The sequence below is a fragment of the Drosophila subpulchrella genome, chromosome 2L, assembly GCF_014743375.2.
Source record: "Drosophila subpulchrella strain 33 F10 #4 breed RU33 chromosome 2L, RU_Dsub_v1.1 Primary Assembly, whole genome shotgun sequence".
In the NCBI taxonomy this organism is placed as follows: Eukaryota; Metazoa; Arthropoda; class Insecta; order Diptera; family Drosophilidae; genus Drosophila; species Drosophila subpulchrella.
This window is the reverse complement of record NC_050610.1, coordinates 5721810-5742695: the sequence shown is the minus strand read 5'-3', so window position 1 is coordinate 5742695 and position 20886 is coordinate 5721810. Positions and strand designations below refer to the sequence as shown.

Genomic DNA, 20886 nt, shown 5'->3' with positions numbered 1-20886 from the left:
ACACATTTATAGGAATCCTCCCTTCTAGAGCTCTTGCCCCAGGACCTTTCCTGGGAACGGATGCTTGAGGAGCGTTGGAAAATGAAAATACAAATTTAATAAAGAATATTTACTAAGTCTTAGTTAAAATTATTAATTAGGATTTCTTTGATTGGATTGACAGCGACATTTTTTAAGCTGATTCTTTTGTTCTGATAATCTAATCTTATCTACCCTGTCATTTAGTAAATTACAAACTTAAAACTAAAATATTTTAAAACACTCACAGCATAATTGTCGCTCTTTATAATTAGGCAGTTGATATTTGTACTATTCATCTCGCCGAAAAAATCTGTCTACTGCGGACTAAAGTGTCAATGTATGCAAATTTTCAAAAATGTTAAAGTATACGGCGGACAAAATGTGAAATGTCAGAATATACGGCGGACAAAATGTAGTGTCAAAGTATGTGTGCGAAATTTAAAATTTTGGCGTAATTATTATTTCTATTTCAGAAATTTCCCAGTCATAAAAACAACATATTTGTGGTCGGGCGCTTTATTTATCAAACAAAATCTAACAAGCTTTCAATTTTGGAAACATTTAAAATGATGTAGAATTTTGTTTACATATGTGCGGCATATTTCCTTTATTCTTTACGGGAAATTGCAATGTGTGTCCCACAAGAGAGACTTTAGTTAAGACTGCATTTAAATGTAAGTTAATATATATATATACCATGTTTTTTGTTGTAGAGAAGATCACGCAGATTGCCTAGTCGGAAGCGTGAAAATTTAAATTTACTCTGTCTGCCAAACCGAGAACGAAACACAACTGCAGAAAAGATCGAGCGGATTTTGGATCCTTGGTCCAGCTCGCCGCAGGAAAGGCGAATTCTTGAATACGGATTGGTACATCAAGCATAAAACGGATTATAATGTCTGTCCGTCCTGGTCGCCGTCATTCCGCTCTCCCTTCTCCTAGCTGCTCCACGAAGGTCTCCTGTCCGTGAACCGCTCAGGCCTCGCGTGCTGTTATCTTGAAAAATTGTTTGTTTTTTTTTTCTTGTAGATTTTTTTCCATAACATTTTCTTTTGTAGGTATTGTGTTTGCCATTTGTCCATTTAACACTAGCTGGGAGGTCGTCATCATTTTAGCCATCGAGTTGAAAGTGAACGATTTTGATTGGTATTTTGTTTCAGTTTGGTCTAAACACAACAAGCAAATTCCTCGCAATGCTGTTGCTGCATGGGCTGGGCTGGGGAATCATGCTCCCGCTGATGGTAACAGTTTCAGTTTTTTTTTGGGGAAACACGGCCACAACCGAGGCTGCAGCAGCGATTGCTGGTTTGGTTTTGCCGTCGTCCACGGCTTTCGTTAACTTTGGAACTCCATGTCGATTTGTGATTGTACAGAGAGAACACGCTCGCACCCTTTTTTTTAGCTTGCATTGCATCTGGTCTGCAGTTGCCTTTGCCGCTCTAGCGCCCGCTACCGTTGCCACTCCGCTTGGACCCGTTCATTTTTTGTGGGCCTTGAATTTGGAGTAGAAGCTCTGGATCTGGGCATAGCGGACGGGTATCGAGTCCAGGATGCCGGTGTAGCTGAAGTTCTGCTGCTGGCGGTTCTTCTCGTGCAGATTATCGCCGGACAAGTACGTGACCACGCTCTTCTGCAGCTCGCTTACGTGCGGATCGGCATGGTTGGCCACCAGGTGATTGCAGAACTGGGCAATTTGAAGGAAAACCGAGGCGTCACGATCTGGGCGGGGAAAAGCAATTAAAAGACCATTAGTTAGCACATTCTATAGCGATAAAAATTCGCTAAACTCACCCATCTTGCGTGATATCTTCAGAAGGGAGAGCGGCTGGCTCTCGTTATCGCGCTGGGCACGCAAGTGCCTATTTCCCTGCTTAAACTCCTGTTCCAGCCAACGGATGACATGGCGAACGTTCTCGCTGCGTTTCTTCAAGTCATCCAGCTCATTGAGCACTGAGTGGTAAAAGATAATCGATTAACATTGGCAATTTTTCCTTCGGCGTAGGTTGTTTTGACACAATAAAACAAAACAAATTAAGAGGACAAAAAAAGAATGACAACAATGAGGTTGCTAGAATAATTCATATCTGTATCGTTAAGCAGTTAATCGTTGCAACGATAATAAAATATTTTGACATTTGGGAGTCCCAATAAATTCTCTAGATTGTTATGAAGATTAAAGTTGTATAAGCGACATTCCACACTATTGTGCAGAAGTTGCTTTCCACTTCGATGATTTTGTGTCAAAGTAATCGACCCACCTTGCGGTAGGCGCACTCACCTGCATTGGGGATGAGGACAATGCACTTCTTGGTCCTCACCAACGACTTGACTATGCCATTGTATTCGGTCAATGCCTTCGAATCGACCACAACGAATGGGGACATCACCACGTGTGCGGGACTGTCCCGCAGCTCCTCCTCCAAAGTCTCCACCTCGTTCTGCAGCCAGAGTTTGCCCATAAGCTCACACTTCTTCGACTTGGCCTCCGAGCGCTCCTCATCGGCCCCCGAGCTGGATTGTACATTTAGTTTCTCAATGACGCTGTTTGTGGTTGTGGAGGCGGACGTTCCGCCGGCTACAGAGGTTCCTGTGGCACTGGCTATGACCGCAGCCGCCTTCTCGGCATTACGATTCCGTAGGTAACCCTTGCGCGGAACCTTACGGCACTCCTCCACGGTATCCTTTTCCTCGTTGCTGGTGTAGCTCTTGCGGACGATGCCGTTCTTGCGATCTGAGTAGCGACGGGTGCGTCCTTCGTTACGCTTTGTTCTGTTGGTTTTTGGAGCGGTACGACGCTCGCGGCGACGGGATCCGCCACCCTTTTTCTCCTCGCGCTGTTTCTTCTTCTGGGTCTCGGTGAAACGACGTGTCTTGACGCAGAATCTATAGTTGAACTTCTTCTGTTTGCAAATAAAAAAGCCAAAGTCGACCATTTTGAATATACGGAGTATGGACTCTTCCTGGGGAGTAACGCGCTCCCGGATAATAGTTTCCCAGTCCAGAGTGATCTGGGTGCTCTGGAAGATGTCAAAATTCTTGAAAGCGAAGTCCTCGGTGAGAGGAACATTGGCCCGCACATCAAATAACTCGACCAAGGAGTCACGCACATTGGCGGTGGTCAGGAGCTCGCGCTCAAAGTAAACCTTCCTGGTGAAGACGTCAATGTTGCAGTAGTTGAGTAGCTTCATTATCTTGTGGACAAACTCCGGATTTGAGTGGTAGCAGCCGATGAGAATCTCCGGGTTTATGCGAAGCCAGTCAAAGAGCATTTTCAGGGCTCTGATGGTGGGTTCATTGTGCAAACAGTCGATGATTATGTTGGGATTGATCTTGGTGTACTTGTTGCGATACACCAACTTCTTGGGCGGCTCTGAGAAGCTGACAGGCGGCGGGGCAATCTGCACGCCCTCCACTGGCTTGGTCTGGGCCTCCTCAGCGCTCTTAAAGTTCAGCTGCAGAACCTCGAAGCTACGAAGCAGCTCCTCGGAGTCCGCCTCCTGTGAGTTGGATCTACGCTCTGCCTCCTCGGGATACACGATTTTCTCCTCCTCAATGACGACGTCTTCGTTGTCGGAGTACACTAGGCCGATTCCTCCACCGCCGCCAGATTTGCGCTCCTTCTTGTTGTAAGAAGCTGGAAGGCAATGTAAAACGTTAGAACGAATTAATAACAGTCTCACTTTCGTATCTGTTTGCTAAAGTCTTACCTGCTTCATAGTGCTCCTCGCCGCATGGCTCGCCAGGATCAGCTGCATCGATGTCACTGAAGTCGGTGTCGAAGTTTGAGCTGAGATCTGTGTAGTCCTCCTCGTCGCTGTAGAAGTCAGTGTCCAGTTCGCTCTCGCTGTCATAGCAGGAGCTGTCGTCCGACTGGGCGATCTTGCGTCGTCTTCTGCGCAGTCGCATTCCTCGGCGCTTGCTCTTGCAGGAGAGTGGGGTCTTCAGGTCCGACTCCTTGGCCTCATCGCTGGAGCGCGTAGAGACCGCCTCCCCGATTTTGTCGACGTCAGCCACCTCTTGGGTCTTCGCCTCCTCGCCGGAGTGCTGGCTGTCACGGGAACCAGAGCTGAAGTCCTTGAGGGAATGCGGACGCGGAATCACCTTCTTGTCCTTTCGCTCACATTCGCCAACTGCTGCCAGCCAGTTCTTGTACTCATTCCGAGACTTGCGCACCACCGTGTCGAACTCCTGGAAACGGTTCTCGTACTCTGCCTGGAATCGTTCGTTGTCCTGGGCGCGAGCCAGAATGGTCTGCTCGATGCTGACGATACAGGCGTCCATCAGATCCGAGCAGGCTGCCACCAGAAAGGCGTGCAACGAGTACACCTTTGGTGAGTTGATCATCTTTAGCTTGGACAGACAGAAGAATAGAATGGAGACGATTTTGAAGATGCTAGGCTCTGGTACACGCAGCTGCTGAGAGCAAAGGATCTTGCGAAGATCAATCAGCACGCAGTGGCATAGGGCGTTGAAGTCCGGCACCTCCTTGTCGAAGAAGAAAATATCCACTATCAGATAGAATCGGGCGAAGAAGTCTTCGATGCTGAAGTCCAGCTTCTCGGGATCCATTTGCTCCAGATATTCGGTGTGCTTGGCAAACAGCTTGTTTAGATTATTCTCGCTCAGTTCGAAAGGTATGATGCACACGAGAGAGTATAAGTAATGGTAAGTAGAGTCCAAGTCATGATTCTGGCCGTAGTACAGCGTTCCCAACTGATTCTGGGCCATGCCAATGGCCGGATTGAGCTTAAAGGCCTCCAGATAATACTTGGCCACCTGCTCCTTGCTGATACTCAGCTTGCTGTCGATGCGAAAGTCGAGGAAATAGCGGTGCAGATCGCCCAGGCTGAGCAGCGACGAGTGTATGGTGTCGAGGGCAAAGGACACCGCCTCCAGGCTCTTGTCCACGGCCTGAGTGCCCGTATGCGACATCTCCTTGGTCTCACCGATCATGTCACTTATGTAGCCATCACTAATGATGGAGAAATCAATCAAATACTTAAGGTCCAGGTCGTAAATCTCCTCCATGCGGGCCGAGAGCCGCTTGTAGTTGAAGATACCGGCGCACAGGAACCGCTCCAGCTTCTGCATGTTCTCCTGGGCGGTGGCCGCATCCTGGCCCTGCTTGTGCCAGCTCTTCTTGACGAAGGCGATGAACTCGTAGTAGCCACGTCGCCACATCACCTCGCGCACCTTCTTGCCCACCGACTGGTAGTCCTTGAAGATGATCTGCTTGCACAGCTGCACCAGCAGCGAGCGCTTCTCCTCGATTTCGTGCTGGAACAGCTGTCCCACCGTCTGGACATTCTTCTTGGCGTCGTCCAGTTGCTTGGAGGCGGTGTAGAGGGATCTGTTGGATGGGGTTTAGATATGGAATTTAGTGGTGTATTCATAGATACATACAGATACATGAATTCTTGCAGGATTAGACTTGAATCCTGGCAAGTACAGTAGCCGCATGGCTTGCAAAGTGGTTTTGGTTCTCTTACCTGTAGAGATCCTTTACCTCCTGGCTGAGGGTGCAGGTGCCATTGTTGGGCTCCAGGACGCGACATCGGTTCGTCCCGCCATCCATGGCGCACTCGCTGGAGGCATTCGATGATCCGCCCGAGCTGAGCGTCGCCTCCATTTCGAGAGGTACTGGGATATTACGAGAAACGAATATGTTACTATCCAGAAAACAGTTTGATTTCACACAGCTGGCAGCGCTGGGGCAAACACCCACTAGATGCTGGAATTCTCCAGCTGTTTCTCGATCCGAGATCTACAATTTTTTGCTGACGAATTGTTTTTCGAAATAAATTTCTTTACTTTATTGCACGGTTGCTTGTTGTTATTGTTGTTGTTTTTGTTTTCGTTTCAACTGGTGACGCACACGAACACATGCGCACTAAGGGTATTTCACTGTGTGGGAGTGTTTATATGTGTATGTATGTCGTAGTTTCGTTTTATTGAATAATCAATTAAACACACACGCACACACACCTCTTGCTTTTGCTCTGGTATTTTCGATACTGCAGTTGCGATTGCGAAATAACCGATGCACTTTTGCCCCCTCTGAGATTCTGCACTCAGGTAGAATCGGATGACGTTGCTCTACTGTTTACCTGGCCGATTTACATTACCTTTTATTCGATTCGGTTGCTGCTGTGTTGTGTCGTTCTGCAAAATTTCACGTTTTCGCTCTTCCTTTGTTGAACAACAAAATGGCGCTACACGGTCAGACTGCGCAGCGCGAAATGCTCCACATGTGGTGTATGATGGAATGCCCTTGAACGCGCTATTTGAAGCGGGAAGGCTGTTTGATTGAGCAGAAAATACTTGTGTTTTAAATTCTTGACAAAAGTAACGGCAAATATTTCAAGTAAAATTCAGCTGTTGCTGTTTGTTTGACATATTTTGAAATGAACAGCGTTTCAAGCGATCTGATCGTGCACTTCCTCATACACCTTTCAGTGTTGGGTATCGAGCTGTCAATGACCGCTAAACATCGATTGCGTTGTTATCGGCGCGCATTTTAAAAAGTATGTAACATTAAACATTTCTTTATTTAAATGCACTGAAATCTTTATTATGTAATTATCGTTATGTTAATACACTTTTATCATTATTAATAAAAAACCTTGAAAAATATTTTTTAACGGGAAAATATGTATAAGCTAATAGATTAAGCAATTCTAGCTAGAACGCAAGCAATAATCAAAACGTACTGTCTTTGCAAATGGTAATACTGAAAAAGTATAGAAAACTATATGATATTTATTTCCTAAATATTTTTAAAATAGTAAAAATGTGGTGGAGACATATTTAAATATGCTCAATGTATTTTAATTAAACTGTATAAAAAGTTAAGAACTATTCAAAATAGTCACGTGTATATAATTCTTGCTTTGTTTAAATATAATATCAAATTTTATGTACTTTGTTGTTGGGAGAGAACCCAATTCGCTGATCAAATTTATAGTTCGCTGTGTTGGGACTAGCTAATTATCATATTGGTCAATTCTACCTAACAGTTTCTTTGTGTGTAGCAAAGCTTAAATCAGACTCTGAAATAAGAAAGAAAGTATTGTTTATATAAATTATAAACCTAAATAGTCTGAAAGTTAATTAATAAAAGAAAATTGTTAAATCTATCCAATCCATCTATGTTTCTTTATTTCTTGGCGGTGTTATTAAGCCACAACACTGCTTACTAAATGGAAAAGTAAATATATGTACAAATTTAGCAAGTAATCTTCAGCATGGAAAGAGCATTGGTCGTTATAAAGGTTTCTTCTGTACGCGGAGAAAGATTTGTTTATTTTCATTTTTAAAATTATCACTTCTCTTTTTAGTTTTTTTTGGGCGCCTTCAAAATTGCCAATGAAGCCGCCAAATGTGAAGAAATGTGTCAAGCATATTAATGATCTCCCATATGTCGGCTTATCTTCGATTCGTTCCTACCTGGAGAACCTCCAATCCAATCCGTCTGGAAACCTCAGCTGCGACTAAGCCGATCTCGCATTAAAAATAAATAATGCTCGCGTTTATCGGACATTTCTCTCGGCGACGTCGAGTCATTTGGACACACGATTTGCGTTGGGCACGTCGAGGGACAGATACCAACGTTTCACACTGAAATTAAGTTTTCAATTAAAAGACCAATATCTAAAAATTATCGTTTTTTTTTAGTTTTTAATGATTTGGCTCTTGTTAAATTGCAAGTTTTTAAATATTAAAATTTCAAGAAAGGAGAGATTATATTTTATTTTCTGCAAATGTTTAAAAATTAAATTTCTTATCGTTTAACCATTTTTTCTGTGTGCCTCTGGAGATTAATCAGACCAAATTTGAATCGTTTGAAAATAGTATGAGTCCCTTGCGAATTTTTGGTATCGGAGTACTTTTGCTCAGGAAAAACACTAAAAAAAATTAAAGTCTGGTAAAAAATGTATTTATGTTTCAATTGAATACTTTTTTGTAGGATCCCTATAAGAGAAGAAGAATATAACAAGAATACTATAAATTTGAATCGTTTGAAAATAGTATGAGTCCCTTGCGAATTTTTGGTATCGGAGTACTTTTGCTCAGGGAAAACACTTAAAAAATTAAAGTCTGGTAAAAAATGTATTTATGTTTCAATTGAATACTTTTTTGTAGGATCCCTATAAGAGAAGAAGAATAGTAATTTAAATCGGTATAATTTGTAGCTAAAATGTACAAATTGGATATAACTTTTTCTTTAAGTGCTCATTGCCGGCCGATTCTCCAGCGACTTCTCTGCTCTTGCCTATAAAACTCACGCAATCTTGCTCAACCTTTCTCAGTCTTAGTTTAGACCGCTGGCGAACCGGTCACGTTCGATACGTTGGAAAAATATAGTCGGACACAACGTAAGTTTCTCTTTCGAAATACAGTTTTAAGAACTTGAAACAAGTCGTTCCCCTGAACGCAATTATCTGATTTGTAAATAACCTTTAGTAGCATTTAATTGAGCATTGCAATTAATTTGCTCTTTATGACATAATTACATTGAGGACTGCTGCGCGGTTTATGGCTATTGATAGCCGAAAGTTCGATTATCCCAGTCAATATAATCCCTTGATAATCTTATCTGGATCCTACAATACACCCCTCAGATCCATAATAAGTATTTGCCGCAGTCATTTCGGTGGACACGGTCATAAATTCTTCAATATCTCACACTCTTTCTCTGGGTATTCGATCTAATCGGGGTTATTTATGATCTTGATAGTTTGCTTATAGCTTTCTCTGTAGCAAGAGCACCTAATATTTGTATAGGTTGCATTTAAGATATTTTCTGTCAACCCCCGTAAATGATAAGCTTTAGGTTTACTTTATATGTACATCTTTATATTTTAAAAATTGATTTGTCATCCATTACGAAAACCCAATCAATGGGAATCTTATCTCTTGTTAAACTCGTTCAGTTGAAGTGAATTCAAGCGAACTGTAAGGAATACATGCGATCAATTGAGATACATATATAGTATAAAGCGTGTCGATCTGACCCCAGAGTCATTCCAAAATGAGACACTTTTATCAATTACGCGAGAGTATCGTCTCGACACACTGAAATATCAGATACGTCATCAGATTTAGCATTGAACTTAGCCTAATCAAAATTCAAAATTGCTTACAATAACTTCCAGGCGAGAAAGTTGTAACTCAATATGAGACTGTTTCTGGTGGTTCTGCTGGCCACTTTGGCGGTGTCCCAAGCTTTGGTCAAGGAGGAGATCCAGGCCAAGGAGTACCTGGAGAATCTGAACAAGGAGCTGGCCAAGCGGACCAATGTCGAAACGGAGGCGGCCTGGGCCTATGGCTCCAACATCACCGATGAGAACGAGAAGAAAAAGAACGAAATCTCCGCCGAGCTGGCCAAGTTCATGAAGGAGGTGGCCAGTGACACCGCCAAGTTCCAGTGGCGCTCCTTCCAGTCGGAGGACCTCAAGCGTCAGTTCAAAGCCCTGACCAAATTGGGGTATGCTGCACTCCCGGAAGTCGATTACGCCGAACTACTCGAAACGCTCTCCTCCATGGAGTCGAATTTCGCCAAGGTTAAGGTCTGCGACTACAAGGACAACACCAAGTGCGACCTGGCCCTTGATCCGGATATCGAGGAGGTCATCAGCAAGAGCCGTGACCACGAGGAGTTAACCTACTACTGGCGCGAGTTCTACGACAAGGCCGGTACCGCCGTGCGATCCCAGTTCGAGCGCTACGTGGAGCTCAACACCAAGGCAGCCAAACTGAATAGTGAGTGGATACATTTGTAAACCATTTATTAAAACGGTAATTGGTTTAATAGCACTTTCAAAATATTATATTCCCATCATAACTTTTTTAAAAACGTTCAAATTGCTTACGTGATGTTATATTTAAATACCCCATAAAATACCTACTGTAGGTTGAAAATTATAATTGCAGTGCATGTTGTCGTTCGCTTAGAATAACTAATGGCTGTTTTGCTTTTGTGAAATAATATCATCCAAAAAAGTATCGACGAACAGAGCATTTGTCATCTGAGAAATGGTTATAATTATAAGTAAAAAAAAATTAAAGTAACTTGCAAAAACTTTAAACAAACATAAATTTTCTATAATTACCACATTTTTTACCAGACTTCACCTCTGGCGCCGAGGCTTGGTTGGATGAGTACGAGGACGAGACCTTCGAGCAGCAGCTGGAGGACATCTTCGCCGAGATTCGACCCCTCTACCAACAGATCCATGGCTATGTGCGCTTCCGCCTGCGCAAACACTATGGCGAATCGGTGGTCTCCGAAACAGGACCCATCCCCATGCACCTTTTGGGCAACATGTGGGCCCAGCAGTGGTCGGAGATCGCGGACATTGTATCACCATTCCCCGAGAAGCCCCTGGTCGATGTCAGTCAAGAGATGGAGAAGCAGGGATACACCGCCCTCAAAATGTTCCAGATGGGCGACGACTTCTTTACCTCCATGAACCTCACCAAGTTGCCGCAGTAAGTAGAGATTTATAAACCAATTTTACTTTATAGTTCATATACGAAGATTCAAATTGGTCTTAGAGTGTTCCTTCTAAACACAAGTTCCATCGAGGACCTTCTAGTCCTTTACCAAGCAAACTCGTATAAAAATCAATGTGAACCTTAAGACGTGGTCTTACCACAGAAAGTCTTAGTGGCCATAATATGTTTTTACCTTGTATACCTTTTAAAAAAATATACCATTTAAATCAGAAGTTTAAAATGCGACAAATGAACATTGTTCATTGAACAATGTTCATTAAACATGTACTTTTGATCGCCAACGCTAGCGATAGTTTTAGTAAGAAACTTAAATGTTTTAGTTTGGTTTGCTTCCAAATTAAAGAGATAAATTACACATTTAGAGTGGTAGAAAGTCACTTATATGTGAAATTTTTCAAATTTTTGGATTGAGTTTTATAGTGATATAAATGAAAATAAACTTTTGCAGATTTTTAAGAACATATTTTAAATTTTCCTAGGGACTTCTGGGACAAGTCGATTATTGAGAAACCCACTGATGGCCGCGATCTCGTCTGCCACGCCAGTGCCTGGGACTTTTACCTAACCGATGATGTGCGCATCAAGCAGTGCACCCGGGTTACCCAGGATCAGCTCTTCACCGTCCACCATGAACTCGGACACATTCAGTATTTCCTCCAGTATCAGCACCAGCCTTTCGTATACCGTACTGGGGCCAATCCTGGATTCCATGAGGCCGTCGGGGATGTCCTTTCCTTGTCCGTTTCAACCCCCAAGCATCTTGAGAGGATCGGCCTGCTGAAAGACTATGTTCGCGACGATGAGGCCCGCATCAACCAGCTGTTCCTCACCGCCCTGGACAAGATCGTATTCCTGCCGTTCGCCTTCACCATGGACAAGTATCGCTGGTCCCTGTTCCGTGGAGAAGTAGACAAGGCCAACTGGAACTGCGCCTTCTGGAAGTTGAGGGACGAGTACTCCGGCATTGAGCCACCTGTAGTGCGAAGCGAGAAGGATTTCGATGCACCGGCCAAGTATCACGTTTCCGCTGATGTCGAGTACCTTAGGTTGGTAGTATATGATTGTTGATTTTCTTACTTAAGCGATTGATTTATTTTGGTAATATCCTTCAGGTACCTGGTCTCCTTCATCATTCAGTTCCAATTCTACAAGTCCGCTTGCATCAAGGCTGGCCAATACGATGCCAACAATGCAGAGCTCCCTCTGGATAACTGCGATATCTATGGCAGTGCTGCGGCTGGAGCTGCTTTCCAGTAAGTCTAAAAAAATGTAATTTCCTCTGCATTATGTTATATGTTCTAATATTTAAACCCTTAGCAACATGCTGTCCATGGGCGCCTCGAAACCCTGGCCCGATGCACTGGAAGCCTTCAACGGAGAGCGCATCATGTCCGGAAAGGCCATAGCCGAATACTTTGAGCCCCTGCGCGTTTGGCTGGAGGCCGAGAACATCAAGAACAATGTCCACATTGGCTGGACCACTTCAGATAGTAAGTTGGCCCTTCATAAACAATAGTGAGACCCTGATTAAATATTTTTTTCTATTTCAGAGTGTGTGTCTTCTTAATTGAAATGATTTCCGAGTTCCACACAGTTTTTGCTCAATAAAGTTTCCCAATTCTTTACTGGTTTCCTTATCTTAAAAACAGCTTTTTACTTAAAGGGTACTTGTTTTATATAAAATTACAAAAGTTGTTCCAATATTCTACCATTACTTTGGGTTCCGATCAAACCAAAATTTTGGCGCAATCAACGATGTAAATACTTCCTTATGATAAAACTAAAACAAGAGGGACGCTATAGGTGAAAACCCTTTTTATCATAATTATAACCGATTTGAAAGTATTTTGGCATGCCTATAGGTATTCCCAAATGAAATAACAAAAATCTGCACTTCGAGAATGTGGGTGCTGCAATTAGCGTGGCAAAGTTTATAACCCTTGCTGATCGTTCTTATGGAAGCAATGTATTTACAGAGCTATCCGATTTTCAGAAAAATAAACAAGGAGGAACGCTATTGTGGATTGCCTTGACTATCAGATACCCGCTACTCAGCTAAAGGGAGCAAAAGGGAGATGGATATATGCAAGCAGCGAAGAGACATATTTAAGCATTATGGGCGTTTGTGGGAGGTCAATCGATAGGTATTGACGAGAACAATGTTTGTTTCTATCATGAAAACTGTAGGAGCTACCGTGTTGTGCCGCTTGTGGCCGGGCATGGCTTTTCGTTACTTACGAAGACAAGGAATCTAATTCTGAAATCACAACCCTCTAGCTCTTATAGTTTTCGAGACTCGAAGATCACAGTGTTCCCACGGACATATAAACATATTAAAATATACGTATATAATTGGGTATTTCCAAACAGATAACGCGAGATGGACTTTCTTCGCATTGATGTGGCAAAGTTCGCTTTTAGCGATACAGATATTCGCCAATGGCGAAATCGGTTTTTCAAAACGAACGCCTTTTTCAAATTCACCCCGTTTTGTTTGAATTTGCTCCAAGTCATTCGAACCCGTCGTCTACACCGGTATTCGCCTTTATCCAAAATTTATTACGTCACGTTAAATACTCGGCGCCACTCAAATAATGGTACTGATATCCAAACACAGAGACCGCTCGTTTGCCCTTTGAAATTCTACTACCTAACCCTAGATGGCGATACTAAAATTCGACACCCTGCTTAAGGCGCTACAAAATGTATCACGCACATTAGTGATCTTCCATAGGTTTCTAATCTTCGATTCGAGATCCTCCAATCGCCTGGAAACCTCAGCAACCAAGCCGATCTCACATTAATAATAAATAGTACACACCCTGCTTGCGTTGGTCAACTATACCAAAACTGTTTAGGATAATTATTACATATAACTAATATTAATACATCTTGTAATTTTTTTAAAATAAGGGTAATGCAGTTTACTTAAGTTAAAAGGAATGTACAGATATCGAATGACTGGCTTTGTTAAACTGCAAAAGTATAATTATAACGCTATAGAAATTATATTTTTACAAATATTTCAGTTACCATAAATGTATAAAAATTAAATCTGTTATCGTTAAACAATTTTATATGTTCGTCCCTGGGGATTAATTAATTTGATTTTTTTTGAATACCATGAAATCTCTGATAAGAAGTAAACATTTTACAAAAAAAGTTTAAATTAAATTATTTTACAAATGCATAATCAGTTTTGCAGATTAACTAAACGAGATGAGTAATATCACGAGAAAATCTATATTTTGTATTATCAATAAATGTCGACCGATTCTCCAGCGCCTTCTCAGCTCTTTCCTATAAAAATCAAGCAATCTTCCCAAGCGTTCTCAGTTTTAGTTCAGACCGCTGGCGAACAGGTCACATACATCGGAATAATATCATCGATCGCAACGTAAGTTCATTTTGCAAATAACACTAGCTTACAGCCAAAAATCTCCAAGAAGAATTATGGTAGTTCTTAGTAGTGTTGGAACTCTGGATCACAAAAAAAATGGATCTTCAATTCGGCAAACTTTGAAAACGTAGAGTTTTTTTCGAGTTTTGATTTCCAAGTTTGCCGATTTTAAGCTCACAATATACTCAATGTAGCCTATTTATTTATTCGGCAAAATTAAAGTATCACATTATAGTTGCAAAATAAAAACGCAAGAAAGCACAACTTTTCTTTAAAAATCTTTTAATAAAATAACTTTTCAAAAAAAAATGCTATTACTTCTTTTTTGTGATCTAGGTGCGTAACTCTACCAGGAACTACCATAATCCATTTCGGAGCATTTCCAAAATACTATTTTGTAATTTAGTGTAAGTTAAGGTTATTAACCTTTAATCGTAATAGAACTAATGGCTTACATAATATGTTTATTTTCTGATTACATTTATTTGCGAACTATCAATATACACAAAGTTAGATTCCACCAGTCACCATAATCCGATGATAATCTTATTTGAATCATGCAATGCAGGCCGCATGCGATAAGCCTTACGTTTAACAATATTCTATTTAAAAACACATATGTATACGATAGACTTCGATCAGCCACCGGAGTCATATGAAAACGAGACATTTTAATCAATTTATTAATCGAGATATTTCATCCGCAACACGCTTAAAAGTTAGATACGTCATCAAAACTGGCATAACATGATGTCGTATAACTGGGCCAGAGTAATCCAAATTCAGAAGTGTTTACTATATTTTAAGGTGGGGAAGCCCGAACTCAATATGAGATTGTTTCTGGTGGTACTGCTGGCCACTTTGGCGGTGTCCCAAGCGATGGTCAAGGAGGAGATCGAGGCCATAGCGTACCTGGAGAATCTGAGCAAGGAGCTGGCCAAGCGGACCAATGTTGCAACAGAGGCGGCTTGGGCCTATGGTTCCAACGTCACCGCCGAGAACGAGAAGAAAAAGATCGAGGCCTCCGCCGAGTTGGCCAAGTTCAAGAAGGAGGTGGCCAGAGACACCGCCAAGTTTCAATGGCGCTCCTTCCAGTCGGAGGACCTCAAGCGTCAGTTCAAAGCCTTGAACAAATTGGGATATGCCGCTCTCCCCGAAGCTGATTACACGGATTTACTCCAATCAATCTCCGCCATGGAGACGAATTACGCCAAGGTTAAAGTCTGCGACTACAAGGACAAGTCCAAGTGCGACCTGGCGCTCGAACCGGAGATCGAGGACGTTATCAGCAAGAGCCGTGACCACGAAAAGCTAGCCTACATCTGGCGCGAGTTCTACGACAAGGCCGGAACCCCCATGCGATCCCATTTCGAGCGGTACGTGGAGCTTAGCACCAAGGCAGCCAAATTGAATAGTAAGTGGATACACTTTTAAGCCATTTATCAAAACGGTCAGAAGAGGGACGAAGCTTTGCACATAAAAACTTACAAGGCATATGGCAATTAGACTCCGAGTGCCGTATTACTTGATTTAAAGTCATTTTTTGCTTGACAGAAAGAATCCATTTCTGCCATACAACAATTTAAGTGACATGAAACTAGATAGGTCAAAATGGGTTGTTTTTGTTTCATACTTATTGTTCTACAACTTTTACAAGGAGAAGATAGTATATTTCAAAGTAAGTTCAAAAAAGTTTATTACAAAAAAGATCTTACAAATATAAATTATTTTCAAATTTTCAAGCAACCTAGTACAATACCTTTTGTTAGGTTATAAGTTCAGTGCAATTCGCTGTAAAAACCTAGCGAACGGCAGTCAGGTTTTTACCAAATATTGTCATATATAGCTCATTACGAATGAGTCATTCGTCATCTAAGCTATGATTATATTTACTGTTAGTAGATTCAACGTTTTTGTTGTAAGTCTCAATTAGAAAATTCTCATTCCCATTAGATTTCACGTCGGGCGCCGAAACGTGGTTGTCTGAGTACGAGGATGAAACCTTCGAGCAGCAACTGGAGGACATTTTCGCCGAGATTCGACCGCTCTACCTACAGATCCATGGCTATGTGAGGTACCGCCTCCGGAAACACTATGGCGATTCGGTGGTTTCCGAAACTGGACCCATTCCCATGCACCTTTTGGGGAACATGTGGGCGCAGCAATGGTCGGAGATCGCGGAGATTGTATCACCATTCCCCGAGAAGCCCACGGTTGATATCAGTCACGAGATGCAGAAGCAAGGCTACACAGCCCTTAAAATGTTCCAGATCGCCGACGACTTTTTTACCTCCATGAACCTCACCAAGTTACCGCAGTACGTAGAGCTCTAGATCTTTACGAAAAATGTTGGATTATTCTTTTTATTTTTACAGGAGCTATTGGGACAAGTCGATCATTGAGAAGCCCACCGATGGCCGTGATATCGTTTGCCATGCCAGTGCCTGGGACTTTTACCTCATCGATGACGTGCGCAGCAAGCAATGCACCCTGGTTCTTCAGGATCAGCTCTTCACCATCCACCATGAACTGGGACACATTCAGTATTTTCTCCAGTATCAGCACCAGCCGTTCGTATACCGCACTGGGGCCAATCCTGGATTCCATGAGGCAGTTGGCGATGTCCTTGCCCTGTCCGTTTCAACTCCCAAGCATCTTGAGAAGATCGGTTTACTTAAGAACTATGTTCGCGACGAGGAATCCCGCATCAACCAGTTATTCCTCGCCGCCCTGGACAAGATCGTATTCCTGCCCTTCGCCTTCACCATGGACAAGTATCGCTGGTCCCTGTTCCGCGGAGAAGTGGACAAGGCCAACTGGAACTGCGCCTTCTGGAAGTTGAGGGACGAATACTCCGGCATTGAGCCACCTGTAGTGCGAACTGAGAAGGATTTTGATGCACCGGCCAAGTATCACGTATCCGCTGATGTCGAGTATCTCAGGTTGGTAGTATTCTCTGAGTGAATTTAAATGTACTTCCTTAATATCCTTCAGGTACCTGGTCTCCTTCATCATTCAGTTCCAGTTCTACAAGTCGGCGTGCATCAAGGCTGGGCAATATGATGCTAGCAATGCTGAGCTTTCACTAGATAACTGCGATTTCTATGGCAATGTTGAGGTTGGAGCAGCTTTCCAGTAAGTCTTAAAATATTATACCACAAATTGATATATTCTAATATTTATCCTAAAACCCTAGCAACATGTTGTCCATGGGCGCCTCGAAACCATGGCCCGATGCACTGGAAGCTTTCAACGGAGAGCGCATCATGTCCGGAAAGCCCATAGCCGAATACTTCGAGCCCCTTCGCGTTTGGCTGGAGGCTGAGAACATCAAGAACAATGTCCACATTGGCTGGACCACATCAGATAGTAAGTTGTCCTCTCTTTAAAAATCAAGAAACCCTGTTAAAATATATTTTTTCTCTATTTCAGAATGCGTGACTTCTTAAATGATATGATTTTTGTATTGTTATACGGTTTTATGCTCAATAAAGTTTCAATATGATTTGAATTATGAAACTGAAAATGCAAAGAAAATCTATCTTGTCCTGAAAAGGTACACTAAACATAATCCAAATAGTAAAATACTCATAACAAGTGTAAAAAAATATATATATACAACAAGACTTACTTCCATTGATTTAAGACATATATAAGTTCTAAAAGTTCTACTACATTTACATTTATGGTAAAACAACAAGTATAATAATATCTTCGTTTGATCATTATTAAGATTTATCTAAAAATACGAGTTCTGGTATAATTGTTTGTATGAACGAGTTATAGAGTGTGCAGATTACTGAGTGAACTCGTTGTTGTGTTTGCTAAGTGGAACACATTATAATTACAAATGGCCAGCTGGGCGCCCAGTGAGCCACCGACTTGCTTCACTGACCACGGATTGTCGTTGGCCCAAGTCAGTTGACTTCGAGAGCTGCGCATGCGCAGAACGTTTGATGATCAGACTGGGTAAAAGTGCCGGGCATTTTAATGAGCTAATAAATTGAGTTGCGAAAGTGAATTTAACAGAAAGTGTGGGAACATGTGGATATGCTCAGCGGTTTTGGTGAGTCAAATTGGTTAAGTTGTCTTGTAAACTTACCTAAATTCCCTTCTTTTTCAGCTTCTGGTGGGATTTACACTGGCTGAATCACCCCCCGATGAAACATTAGATAGATTTTTGAATGAAACCAATCAACAACTCGCTGTTATTTATGATCAGGCTGTTCTGGCTCAGTTTCTGAATGAGTTGCGCGGACCCAATGATTTGGTGGCTCTCCTGGAGATCGAGGTCACCGACGATAAGCTTCTGAAGTATGTGAGGACTTTGATGACCCGCAAGGCCAAGTTCAAGCGCTTGGGACTGGGAGACTCGCGCCAGCGGAGATTACTTTCCAAGTTTCCCCAACTGGGCTACGAGGCTCTGAACGACAGAGATTTGAAGCGGGTCTACGCACTGGCCTCTAACATGAGCGACAATTACCATAATGTCAAGCTGTGTGCTTACAAACAGCCGGAGAATTGCACTTTGAGACTCATACCAGAGGTCCAATCGATAGTTCAAGGGAGCCGAGATCTGGACGAGATCGAATATTACTGGTTCGAGTGGCGAAGGCGCACTGGTTTGGCCACCAGATCTCAGTTTGTGGCGTTTATGGATCTTTATAAAAAGACCGCCCAGCTAAATGGATATCCTCGCGCCGAGGACTACTGGTTTCGATCCCTGGAACTGGATGGTCAGAAGACCATGGCTCTGCTGGATAAAATAATGCATGGCTTGAGGCCTTTGTTTCTGCAGTTCCACGCCCATGTCAGGGGATCGCTGAGGAAGATGCACGGTGAGGACTTGGTGCCGAGGAACCGACCCTATCCCCAGCATTTGGCAGAGGTCTTCATTGGCAATGCCTTCAGAAGGGTGCAGGCTGAATGGTATGTGGATCTACCTTCACCGGAGACGGGGCTGGCCAATATTACCCAGGAGCTGCATCGCCGGGGACTGAGCACGACTCAAAGGGTGTTCTGGAATGTGGCCGAGTACTACAGAGCCCTTGGTCTGCCCCAGCTGGAGGAGTAGGTTATGAAATCATCTGAAGGTATTATAATAATATTCCGTTGCCATTGCAGATCCCTTTGGACTTATGCCCAGAAGGTAGCCTCCGATGACGATGATCGGTGTTGGCACAAAGCCTGGCGGTATTATGCCCTGCCCAGGACCAACTTTACCTTCTGTCCTCTGAATGACGAGGAGCGTTTCTTCAACATGTTTGAGGCCCACTCGGACTTACACTATTATCGAGCTGCCTCAGTGCAGCCAACCTTACTCCAAGAGGAGCCCTTTCCCAATTTCAGTGATGCCATTGGCAAGTGTTTTTCCATGGCAGCCAGTTCACCGCGGTTCCTTAGGAAACTTGGGCTACTAAGGGATGCCAAGTGGAAGGAGTTGCCCGCTCGTCTGAATCGATTATATGTTCAAGGCCTGAGGGTTGTGTTCCTCCTGCCCGTTTTCTATGTCCTGGATCGTTATCGAGTGGAAGTCCTGGCCGGTCACATCAAGGCGGATGACAATGAGGCCTATTGGCGATTTACTGAGCATTTTACAGGAGCGACAGCACCAACGAAGAGGACCAACGAACAGTTCGATGTTCCGGCCAAACTTCTCATGGAGGTAGACGATCAGTATGCCAGGTGGGAAAATTAAACACGTTTATATAGTTCTATCAATATTAAGTTACCTTAACTTCCAGCCACTTTCTTAGCATTGTTTTGCAGTTCCAGCTGTTAAAATACTTTTGCACCGAATCAGGACAGTTTGAAAATGGGAATCCCAGGATGCCCTTGGACTTGTGCGATCTTTCCGATCAACGAGGCATAGGAGGGATTCTCCTTAAAGGCATGTCGCTGGGCTCTTCGGTTCACTACAGACAGGTACTTCAGGAACTTGTTGGTGAACCCGAGATCAGCATAGATGGCTTGCTGACCTACTTTCAACCTCTATATGATTGGTTGCAACAGCAAAATCAACAGAATGACCTGGAAGTGGGTTGGAAATAAATTGTGTGCCGGAAATACTCTAAAATATTATTTTGGTGGTACACAAAAGTGGATATATCCATCATATCAGGCAACATATCTATTCAGGGACCTATGCACCGAACTAACTGTGACATGTCTTTTGGTATTTAGAACAAGAGAAAATATTCGCTTTGAAATACGTACTAATCTGAAGTATTTATCATCCCGAAAGTATGCCGTTAGCAAGCGACAACAATTTTGGTTTCTACATGTAAAATACATGTCAAAGTCATTATTTTTTGTTAAACATTTAAATAGGTCATGAAATATATTTTGTATTTTTTCCATATTCCATATTTTATATATGTACTTTTTGTTTTATGTCAAAATGTATTTTGTAACGCAAATGTAGATATTAACCAAAATTATAGCCCTTTTGTTTCCGCCAAAAGTCCCAATATAGTGTGTCCCTTGGCACTATGGCGGCCCAGCGTGTTCATTCCTGCCAATTCGAGGTATTCGGCAAGGTGCAGGGCGTCAACTTCCGGCGGCACGCCTTGCGGAAGGCCAAGACCCTGGGTCTCCGGGGATGGTGCATGAACTCCGGCAGGGGCACCGTGAAGGGCTACATCGAGGGACGACCCGCCGAGATGAACGTGATGAAGGAGTGGCTCAGGACCACGGGCAGTCCGCAGTCCAACATCGAGAAGGTCGAGTTTAGTTCTCAGAGGGAACGCGATCGATACGGCTATACCAACTTTCACATCAAGCCCGATCCGAATGAAGAGGCCCCAGAAAATGAAGCACTAGGCAGTAGTACGAGCAACAACGACAGCTATTAGGGGATTTTGGCGAAACAATAAAAATTTAAGGTCATAAAATGTTTAGCTAATTTGTTTTTGAAATTTCTCACAGACACCATAAGTGTGATTAGA

At 42.9% G+C, this 20886-nt stretch overlaps 5 protein-coding genes and 1 long non-coding RNA gene across 8 annotated transcripts; 4 read left to right on the top strand and 2 right to left on the bottom strand.

The window, feature by feature from the left end:
- Positions 1-521: 521 nt before the first annotated feature.
- LOC119546513 (protein SMG5) lies at positions 522-6284 on the bottom strand. Of its 3 annotated transcripts, none has more exons than XM_037852838.1 (6): positions 6147-6284; positions 5511-5661; positions 3729-5371; positions 2300-3655; positions 1813-1971; positions 522-1740 (listed from the first exon to the last, which is right to left on the bottom strand). In XM_037852838.1, exons 2-6 carry the CDS (start codon positions 5648-5650, stop codon positions 1499-1501), a joined length of 3540 nt encoding a protein of 1179 aa, XP_037708766.1. In that variant the 5' UTR covers positions 5651-5661; positions 6147-6284; the 3' UTR covers positions 522-1498. The 3 variants fall into 3 exon arrangements, with proteins under 3 accessions (XP_037708766.1, XP_037708768.1, XP_037708767.1); XM_037852840.1 differs by lacking the exon at positions 6147-6284 and adding an exon at positions 6007-6115; XM_037852839.1 differs by lacking the exon at positions 6147-6284 and having other exon boundaries at positions 5511-5927.
- Positions 6285-8332: 2048 nt separating this feature from the next.
- Positions 8333-12185, top strand: LOC119546766 (angiotensin-converting enzyme). The gene is made up of 7 exons (XM_037853313.1): positions 8333-8396; positions 9177-9783; positions 10149-10512; positions 11019-11585; positions 11652-11792; positions 11857-12029; positions 12090-12185. The coding sequence occupies exons 2-7, from the start codon at positions 9198-9200 to the stop codon at positions 12104-12106; spliced, it is 1848 nt and encodes a 615-aa protein (XP_037709241.1). The 5' UTR covers positions 8333-8396; positions 9177-9197; the 3' UTR covers positions 12107-12185.
- On the bottom strand, positions 8856-9289 carry LOC119546768. The gene is made up of 2 exons (XR_005219190.1): positions 9165-9289; positions 8856-9096 (listed from the first exon to the last, which is right to left on the bottom strand). It is a non-coding gene; the product is annotated as an uncharacterized LOC119546768 (long non-coding RNA).
- A 1632-nt stretch (positions 12186-13817) lies between the features above and the next one.
- LOC119546767 (angiotensin-converting enzyme) lies at positions 13818-17465 on the top strand. The gene is made up of 7 exons (XM_037853314.1): positions 13818-13936; positions 14747-15353; positions 15893-16256; positions 16315-16881; positions 16934-17074; positions 17136-17308; positions 17372-17465. The coding sequence occupies exons 2-7, from the start codon at positions 14768-14770 to the stop codon at positions 17386-17388; spliced, it is 1848 nt and encodes a 615-aa protein (XP_037709242.1). The 5' UTR covers positions 13818-13936; positions 14747-14767; the 3' UTR covers positions 17389-17465.
- A 350-nt stretch (positions 17466-17815) lies between these two features.
- LOC119548321 (angiotensin-converting enzyme) lies at positions 17816-20005 on the top strand. The gene is made up of 4 exons (XM_037855502.1): positions 17816-18005; positions 18063-19009; positions 19064-19624; positions 19684-20005. The coding sequence occupies exons 1-4, from the start codon at positions 17982-17984 to the stop codon at positions 19988-19990; spliced, it is 1839 nt and encodes a 612-aa protein (XP_037711430.1). The 5' UTR covers positions 17816-17981; the 3' UTR covers positions 19991-20005.
- Positions 20006-20158: 153 nt separating this feature from the next.
- LOC119548322 (acylphosphatase-1) lies at positions 20159-20832 on the top strand. The gene has a single exon (XM_037855503.1). The coding sequence runs from the start codon at positions 20431-20433 to the stop codon at positions 20791-20793; it is 363 nt and encodes a 120-aa protein (XP_037711431.1). The 5' UTR covers positions 20159-20430; the 3' UTR covers positions 20794-20832.
- The last annotated feature ends 54 nt before the right edge of the window (positions 20833-20886 follow it).